Genomic DNA, 10,260 nt, shown 5'->3' on the forward strand with positions numbered 1-10,260 from the left:
TTTACCATATCCCTATTTTATAGGATTTTCATATCAGATAATTGGTAAGATTAATTTTTAATTTAATGAGATGTTATAACCCGTTTAAGAGCTATCTGCTTTTGGTAAAACTCATACCTATGAATTTGGGTTAAATCAATGAGAGGCCTCAATTTAAAAATCAAGCAATCTGGTGGCTTCCATAAAAGGGGGGAGCGACCACATCGCGACACGTGGGATTTTAGGGTTTTCGTTTACATATATTATAGATTAATCTCATCAAATATTTTGATATGAAAATCCTATAAAATAGGGATTTACTAAAAATTAATATCCTATTTTATTTAAAAAAATATTATTTATAATTAAGAAACAATTTTATAATTAAGAAAATAAATGGGTAATGGGTATCACCAAACCCAGTTAGCTTTTAAACCAGATTATAACATATCATTTATTTGTGAAACCATTTTATCATCAAATCTTAAGTATATTAATTATTAACTTTCTTACAATAAATAAAATTAAAATCCAAATAGACATATATAAATATTAAAAACGAATAATGTAAAACAAACCCCGTAATACGGTGGATAAAGTGGATAAAATCTAGTTGTGAGAGAGAGAGAAGTGAAATCAAATAAGAATTACCAAACAGTCATGAGCCCTGCAAATAATGCAAATAAGGGAAACGCCATCATGGAGTGGAAAGGACGTAAAAAGTGAAATACCAATCATCTATTTTGAAATATGATTTAAATGTTACAAATAATTTTTTAGTTGCTACTCATTTAACAGTTAACATAATACATTTATTTAATTTTAAAGCCATATCTTTGTTTCTTTCTTGCGGATTTCTATATAAATATATATACATTGGTAACGAACGTGCCATATGATGTGTGTATGTAACTGAGAACTACTCTAATTTAAAAAAAAAAAAAAAAAACAAGAACTGCATATGTGACTTGGACGATAATGAAAATACATGAGCGCGATACATATGATTTAACACTATAGAGGCAAAATGGACTTTACTCCATGGTGTTCTGTCTTCCTTATGCATACAAACAGATTTATAGTTTCCATATGTGACTAGTGAACACAGTAAAAAAGAATCTAAAAGTAGAAGTATTGTATTTACTGATGCATACCCTAGTTAATGCATGTATCCAACCAAACATTAGCACTGGTACTACATTAAAGTATAATAATCATCAACAAAAATACAGTATCCAACCACATATTTGGTGTATAAACTAAAATACTATCGTAACACATGTAGTATACATGCAACAATAAATACATCAAATAAAATGTAGCCTATGCAACAACAATTACACGAAAATGTAACCACCTTCGTATAATGCAGTCATTGTGAATTAGCAAATGCATGGGCATTCGTTGTATCTTCTATGTACCGATAAATGTAGCGTATTCACTAGGGATTAGGTTTTTATTAATTACAAAAACGACACCTAAAAAAATCCGTTTCAAGCTATACAAAATAACTTAAAAAGTGTTTATTTAGGGAGAAGGTTCATGTACAAAAGAATCTTAACATGAGAATATAGCAAACAACAACGATCTACCAAACTTGAGAATGCATGAAACAATACTAATCTATCAAACTTGAGAACATACGAGACAATACTAATCTACATAAACAATGTTTTGAAATAACAAACAAAAAACCTAATAATAAACAACAAAAGAATCAGAATCAGCAACAAAATAATAACAGCAAAAGAAAAAACTCAATAATAACAACAAAATACAAATCAACAAATATTTTATAACGTCTCATAATAAAAAATCAGCAAATTAACAATTATTTATAAAAACAAACCTAATAATAACGGCAAGTTCAATTATCTTTCACTCAATTTGGTGGATCTATCTTGTTTATTTTTACAAACCATACAAAGTCTTGCAACAGCCTGTCACCACAAATACAATCATACACATTCTCAACCACTCCACATAATTTATATTTGACCATCAATTCTAACCATATTTTCAGACACATTTGCCATGATTTTAGGACAAACATCAACATTTCCATGCTTGAATCAATCATATTACAAAACATTGTACAAGATTCAATGCATCAAGTTACTGTTTGTTGTTAAAAGAGTGATTACAAAATATCATAAATATAGATTTGCAGTGATTTTAGGACAAACATCAAATTTTCCATTCTTGAATCAATCAAACTACAAAACATTCAGTGCATAAGCCACTGTTTGTTGTTAAGAGTGATTACAAAATGTCATAAATTAAATTTTATATTTCATAGACTTTGAACAGAGGAGAAGCCAAACAGCACTGAATTGAATAGCTACAAAAATGTGCTGAATTTGATCCTGATAATCGATATTTTAATAACCTACATGACAAAAAGAGAGAATATTATTATTGGAGAATAGAAAACAATTTAAGACCGGTTATACAAAATTAAATACGTTATACTATTAGCGAATCAAGCACGTTAATTAGCTATAACGAAACACGTAAAGACTTGAAGGTTGTACATATTTGTGTAGATACATAACAGCCTGTAAGCATGGCTATCTATCTATGTATCCCCACCCACGTGGAATGCATGTGCAATTATGACATGCAGAGGAAGTAAGCTTCTATGAAAAGGTCAAAGTCAAGCATATTACTTATAGAAGTAACAAAACATACATTATATTATTAAGTTGTTGTAATGCAAATCCAAGACAAAATCAAGTATAGAAAGAGTTGAGGCTTACCTAATACGCTAATACATACGTTAACTCGATCAACTCGCACATAAACTTAAGCAGTTGAAACGTCATTGTTTTCACCATCTTCATAACCATTGCACCTTATAATATACACCTAAAATAACAAAGTAAGGTTAGCAAATTGGTAACTTAAGATAAAGATAAATTGCGAGTTGTGTCCTTTAACTAAAGCAATTACAAAGAGTGTCCTTTCTTTGAAAAGTCGTAACACATTACACATCCTTTTAACTAGCTAGCGTTAACTTCTTTTGTTGAGTCTTGTCATGTGCCTTGCACACACGATAACAATAAACTTAACAGTATTCTGTTTAACTAACTGGCGTTAACTTCTTTTGTTAATGCTAGTTAGTCATAAGCATTTCATGTGTTAGAACCTTCCAAATAAAGAACGTTCTTTGTAATTACCTTAGGTAAAGAACACAACCAGCAACTTGGTGTAAACCTAAAGAACGAAAAGGGTATATCACTCAAGATAACTAAAAGATCTTTGTTGGATACGATAATCTAACCTTAAAAACAGTTGGTTTGATTAGTTGGAAAACGAGTGCATCGCCATCTACCAATTCATGACTGAGTGAAAACCCTCTCCATCCACCACTTAGGCCCACCTTACGCGCAAGATAAACCGTTGGAACCTCTTCACCTTCTTCATCAACTAAAGTAACCGTTCCATCATTCTTTGGTAAATAATTCCCTCAGAAATGACCTGGCAGACCCTGAAATATTCATATCAAAATGTGACAACAAATGTTATTAATGATTATGAGCAATATAAGTATTGTTTATGAACTGTTAAAATAAACGAACCAGCCAAAATCCACCAGTAACATGTGACGGAAGCATGGGCTTAACAAAAGAAGGATGACCTCCTTCAAGATTAGCTTCAAGCTCTTCGGCTTTTGTTGTCGCATATTCCCGAGCTTCATCAGATGCATACACACGGTTTGCTAAATCCCTTCGCGTGTAGCTGTACTTTCTTTTACTGCAAAGATATATTAAATTAATTACCTTTAAAAATTAAAATTAACACGTTTCTTATAAGTATTGAAAGAACTTACCTCCTTGGTAAGTCGATTCGCTCATAAACCGTCTACAAGAAACATTACAAAACAATCAATGAGTCTGTGTTATAATCAAATGATCATTTTCCAAATTCATCTAACATACCATTCAATGTATCAACAGTTGATTTAAATCAGCAAACAAATGTGAGTTAACAATAGATAAAAGAAACAAAAGGTGCATACGATTTCCTTGTAAAGGCAAATTTGCAACGCGGCTTGATCTCCTCACTTCCACCAATTCTGTCCCAATTACACGCGGTTGTGTACGTTTCATCTGCCATTGTTACAGATAAGCAACTTTAGGTCATGATTTCAAACACAATTACAGTTTTGAAGCATAAGATCTAATTCATCAAAACTATTTGGTTAGTTTCTGTGATGAACTTGCAGAGCAGAACCTAATCAAAACAAGTTATAGGGTCAATTCTACACAACATGACATCATTTCTCTTGTGTCAGTTAGGGTTAGGGTCAATTATACACAAATATCTATTTCATCAGCTCTATTTGCTTAGTTTCTCCAAGGAGTGTAAACAAGCCAAGCCAAACCAAACCGGGCCGAGCTCGGCTTGTTTTGGCTTACAAGAGCTCAAGCTCTTTTTGTAAAGCTCGAGCTTGACTCGTTTATTATTTATGCACGTTTTTTTTATTATTTTTATACATTTTGAGAAAAACTTTAGAGGAGCCTAAGCACGGCTCAAGCTCTGTTGTGCAGAGTGAAATTAATGCATTAAAGTAGAGGTGCACAAATCGGTTTGAAACCTCTTTATGATCGGGTTTAAACCGGTGACGATTTCATTAGGACTAGGCGTAAATAAATAAAAAAAGAACCGGTGAGGGCTTAGGGGAGTGAGAGCATTGGTGAGTTGAGGAAGATTAAGCTCTTCCATCTTCTCCTCCAGCCGTTGCTTACCATAGTTCTGCTTTGAGACAACCATTGTTGAAGTCAAGATGACCGTTGGAATTCAATTTGGTTTCAAATGGGACGTATTTATTATAATAGCCTAGGGGTATAATAATAATTCTTGATTTATTACTGTCCCAAATAAGCGCTTTTTATTTACATTATCAATTAAGTTATTAATGGGGTTTTCTTTAGGATATTATTTAATATACAAAATACAAAGAAGAAAAGTTTTTATGAATTTGCCTTTTTTGCGCTTGGTTTTAAAGAAAGAATAACATAAATCAAAACTTAAAAATAAATAACCATAAAACACTTAGATTAACTGTCAACGAGGATGACATTTCATAATCACAAATCGGTGAACTTGAGAGACTAATAATGACAAGTTTGTTATGTTTCATAATAGGTAATGTCTTGACTATCATGTTAGGTTAGTCTATATAAACCAAATTATGTTATACAAGAAGGTGTGAAATGCAACCGAGTTAGGGTTTATCTAGAGAAACACAAGTTATATGTAATAAGAGTTTTTGAATAATGTTTCCTCTATATAATATTAAGAGTTATTCAATATTAATTATTATGTGTTTACGTTTTGATAAGTTATATCAATTTGTACTTTAACAGTCACCCATCTCCTCATCTTGCATGTATTGAAAGTGTATCACCACACGTGAACAACACATATATCAACTAAGGATTAATACTCGATGAGATATAAGCAATTGTGAACTTTCTTAAGTCATCAAACACAACACATGAAGGAAGATAAGGGTATTGATGAGAGTGGCGGTGGTTGTAGCGGCAACGATGGTGAGGTGGTGGCGGTAGTAGCAACAACGGTGTTGTCGAGAGAGTAGGGTGAAAGGGGAAATAAATGAGAGAAAAAGAAGGGACTATGCGAAGGAATAATTTTGATTGATGAGATTTTTTTTGTAGTCATTGATTTCAATAAATTGACCAACCAAGCACTCATTTTTCATTCCCTCACAATGATTTATTCCATTTCTTTGTTACTATTGCATACCAAACACTACCTAAGATTGTAATCTTATACTATACAATAATTATCTTAGTGTTTAAAGTTAAAGCATTAATATTATTTCTTTGTCCCATGTGAATGGATAAACAGGAGTGGAGAAAGAATCTACTCTACAAATTCAAGTTAAGCCTTTATAAGAATTATTAAATTATATACCTTACATACTTAACCATTTGACTAAGTAAAGTTTTATTTTTAACACATTGTCAAGAATAAGTTATATGTTTGGCCTTTATGACAAATCAGTTGTAATGTTGAGCCAGATTGGGTCAAGCGAGCCAGCTCGAGTTTGATTTGGAGTTTAGCCGAACCAACTTAGAATGAAGTTCGGGGCAAGTTTGAACTAGCCTTGGCTATCAGCTGTTAACAATAGTTAAGTGTTGTTCTCCACCACATTGTTCGGACTCCCTACTAGTTATATTATAACAAATAACAGGAATCACAAAATAAGGAACACCCTTTATTTCTGGGTGTTAATCTGGCCTCGTAGGCAGGTTGAACAGGACAACAGACACGAAACATGTAACAAGCAAGTTGCGCGTCCCAAACATGTAACAAGCGGGTTGATCCAGACGCATACCTAAACAACTTGCATAATCACATGTTGACATACAAACATAACCTTTTTTTGACAGCCAAACATAACCTTTTTTAACCAGTTTTTGCTTTTGCATATTTCTGTATTCTACATTGATAAACTTATGCTTTAAAATTTAAAATCTATTTTGCATACAAAAACCTCGAAAGTCGAAACTACAGTTTTAACTTTCTAGTTATGACATAAACTACCTATTAAACCTTATAAAAATAAAACACCAACCGGTTTAGGCTCAGCCCGTTTTGGGATAAACCCAAACCAACTAATCTCTATTAAACGTGTATTATTTTTTCATGTCATATCCGAAATTCACACCCCTAATTTGAACATATTTAGTAAATGTTATATTACAAGTAATAGAAGAAAAATCATCTTGCTTGTATTTTGTTGTTAGTATTTGATCTCCCCCAGGTTCTTCAACCATGGAAGAACCTCTTCTAGACCCTCGGTTAAGCTTCGCGGCTTGTAGTTCAATTCTCTTTTCGCCTTTTCACAAGAATAAGCCCATTGGTGTCTAAGACACGCCACAGTCTGTCTCAAAAAAAGGAACGAATCAAATGGACTGGTTAATCAGATAAAAATTTATTTCTAAAATAACTAACTAAAGATGAAGCGGGTCAATATACGCTGTTTATGTTGGATTTCATGTCAAACAAGGTAAAATATGAAATAAAATAAAATAAAATAAAATAAAAAAAATGTAACTAAAAATGGAATGAGTCAAACAAGTTAACTAAAAAAGTTTACAACATCTTAAATGGTTTTATCATGTTGTTCTACCAACGTATAAATTGACCCATTTAGTTATGCAACTAGGCTTGTAAACGAATGTGACATGTTTATGTTTGTTCGTTTAACTTCAATGAACAAACGATCGAACACGAACAATTAAACAAACGGAGTTTTCTTGTTCATGTTCGTTCGTTCGTTAATAAAATGAGTGTATTCGTGTTTGTTTATGTTCATTTGTTAATAGTGTAAACGAACAAACATAACCAAACATAGATTAATAAACATAACCGAGGGAACACCAATTAAAATTAAACGCGATCAATCTGTCGGCTGTAAAGAAATAATAATTCTAGACAGAATTCTTAGGCATGTAAACAAACAGAATGCTCAGTGAACCGTTCGGCGGAAGTTCCTATATGCTCATTTACTTGATAAACGAACGGACATGAACACATGTCCCTTTAATTCATTTATGTTCATTTACGTTCGTGAACCGTCCGCTTATACTATTAGTGAACAAAATAAACAAAGATGAAGCAATTTATTATCTTGAGATCCAACACGAAGAAGACAGTGTCGTTTGTTTAATCGTCCATGTTCGATCAATTGTTCGGTGACGAACACCAACATGCTTCATTCATGTTCATTCAGTTCATTTACAAGCCTAAAAATTATAGTGGGTCTAAAACATTTAACTGAATATATAAAAAAACATGAACGAGCGAACTTGAACACACGTAAACTAACGAACATAATGAATGTAAACAAACGAACATAAACGAGCATAAATGAACAAACATAAACGAACAAAAAATATTTATTCATGTTCGTAAGATTATTAATTAAGCAAACATAAACGAACTTCCTACTGAACGGTTCACTTAATGTTCAGTTCGTTTACAGTCCTACATGTTACCCAACTTACCCCCATCTGCGTGTTTTGTCACCTTTACGCATACCATAAAATATTGTAAAACAAAGCATGAATAGTGGAAAAATAAAATACCGGGGGGCTGATAAATGGAAGCTTTCCAGTTATTCTAGCGAGCAGAACCGATAACCAACCATAAATCTCTATCACGAACAATGGAATATTAAACCGAGGAGTTTTTGTGTTAGTTATAGCAGCAGCTATATCAAATACTTGCATGAAAGATGCGTTTTCACCCGTAAGAAGATATCTTTGACCCGGCTGACCTTTTTCTAAAGCCGAAATGTGGCCGTCCACCACATCATCCACATGACTGAAAGAAAACTTATCATTTCCATAACCAATGTAACCGGGCAACCGTCCGTTAAACCGTTCAACAATCTGATAAATAATAAAAGTTTCACATTTTTAGTACTTAATTCTCCATATATAAAACAAATATGTAGTTGGATGTAAAGAAACAGGTATAAAATGTAACCAAGTTTTGTTCCTTTGTGTAAAAGAACTAAAATGCCCTCCCATTTTACAGAAAAATATAATAAAGTTGGTGTCAGACACGAAAAGGGTTAAAGAACTGAAGCCACATGCCACGATATGACAAAAACTTGACCTTAGTAGTCAAGTAGTTAGAGTAGGCAAACCTCAGGGATGAAAATCGAACTTTTAACTCGTTTTACATTGAATTACCTAAATGGAACAATTACGAAACTTGGTTATTATTATTTAGTGACTTATTTTCTTCATAATGACCTCCTAATCTCTACGCTTGAAAGATCCTCACAACATGGATCATGATGCAGATAATATATCACTAGAAGGATTGACATTGTAAGTTAATTAAGTCATTGATGAATGATAATAAACACAAAAAACACACTAGGTGCCAGAAAATTACCATTTTAGCCACTACATTTCCAGCAGTGACTTTACCCGGTCCATATATAACCCCAGGATAAACAGCAATTATAGGTACACCTTCCATTGCAGCTTCTAGAGCAATTTTATCAGCAACAGCCTTTGATTTCTCGTATTCGGTACAGAAAAACTTGGCTGAATGCATCTATCACCAAACACAACCAAATTAGCCTCAAATTGCATAAAGTCAGTAAACACACAACCAAAACCCTAGAAGCCATGCAGTTAATGCAGAAAAATATTGGATATCGGTCAAGGACAGATATTTGAGATATTGGTTATCGCAGTGGGATATCGGCAATTTTAATATCACCCAGAATTTATATATATATATATATATATATATATATATGCAATTTAACACTATCCTAGTATACTCACCTACCATTAACAAATTAACCTTTTGCAACATACAAAACACTAACAATTGTAGCAAGACTTAAAACATTAACATTAAACACTGAAAATTGACAATTAAGACTTAAAAACTAATGTCAGGAAAATCGGTGATATATCAGTCCAATATTGGTCAATATAACTGATAATGTTGGAACTGATATTATGACCGATCTTTTGCACCAATATTTTACCAAGGGACCGATACATAGGTGATATGCATAGCCTAGAAATTAGATTTAAGTAAACCATAATGAAATTGCCACTAACATTTCAAAGACAATCAAATTTCAAAAACATCTTTATGGATGATTAGATCTTACAGCTGATTTTTTATATGTTATATGTAGTATTTAATTTGAACTTGAAATTTGAAAAAAATAAAAAGGAAGGAGTAATACTAATTACTTGAGTCTCATCAGCAGTATAACCACCGTCAGTGGATCCCAATGCGAAAAAGGAGGAGGTGTAAACAATCTTCTCTATGGTATCGCTCTCCTTATACGCACTGATCACGTTCTTCAACCCTCCAACATTAACCTGATCATAATAACCAGGTTTTCATTTCTAACTAAACGAACACGCACATGAAATAGAGGTGCTTACAGTGACGAATTTGGAAGGATCAGGAAGCACCGGTTACCAACACTTTCATACTCAAATCAAAACATATTATTAAAAATAACTTGAAGAAAGGGTTCTTTGAAAAAGAAACAAATGGGCCGTTTGGTAGCCTAACTCTTACCAGTAGTCATTAAAACATGCTTATAACATCTTAATTTGAATTAGGGATGATACCGGTACGGTATCAAGCTCATCCCTAATTTGAATGGTTTAAGACTTAAAGGTATCAGATTTAAGTTACCTCTTTACCATTAAGAGGTTATGAGCCATTAGTGCTGAACTAATAAGAGGTATGGTT

The 10,260-nt window shown here is 32.7% G+C and overlaps 1 protein-coding gene and 1 pseudogene across 2 annotated transcripts; both read right to left on the reverse strand.

Moving 5' to 3' along the window:
• Window positions 1-2,620: 2,620 nt before the first annotated feature.
• Window positions 2,621-4,755, reverse strand: LOC143603645 (B3 domain-containing protein Os06g0194400-like; annotated as a pseudogene). Its single transcript, XR_013148103.1, has 6 exons — window positions 4,649-4,755; window positions 4,001-4,091; window positions 3,812-3,843; window positions 3,561-3,735; window positions 3,263-3,469; window positions 2,621-2,847 (listed from the first exon to the last, which is right to left on the reverse strand). The product of XR_013148103.1 is annotated as a B3 domain-containing protein Os06g0194400-like (transcript).
• Window positions 4,756-6,622: 1,867 nt separating this feature from the next.
• On the reverse strand, window positions 6,623-9,974 carry LOC143603646 (uncharacterized; the record flags this gene model as incomplete). Its single annotated transcript, XM_077080393.1, has 5 exons — window positions 6,623-6,895; window positions 8,103-8,408; window positions 8,923-9,087; window positions 9,747-9,878; window positions 9,945-9,974. Coding segments are annotated over 5 exons (774 nt in total), but the record flags the coding sequence as incomplete, so codon positions are not given.
• Between the last annotated feature and the right edge of the window lie 286 nt (window positions 9,975-10,260).

This window comes from Bidens hawaiensis, unplaced genomic scaffold, assembly GCF_021521415.1.
Source record: "Bidens hawaiensis isolate Kalapana, Puna unplaced genomic scaffold, B.hawaiensis_p1.1 tig00062335_1, whole genome shotgun sequence".
Classification (NCBI taxonomy): domain Eukaryota; kingdom Viridiplantae; phylum Streptophyta; class Magnoliopsida; order Asterales; family Asteraceae; genus Bidens; species Bidens hawaiensis.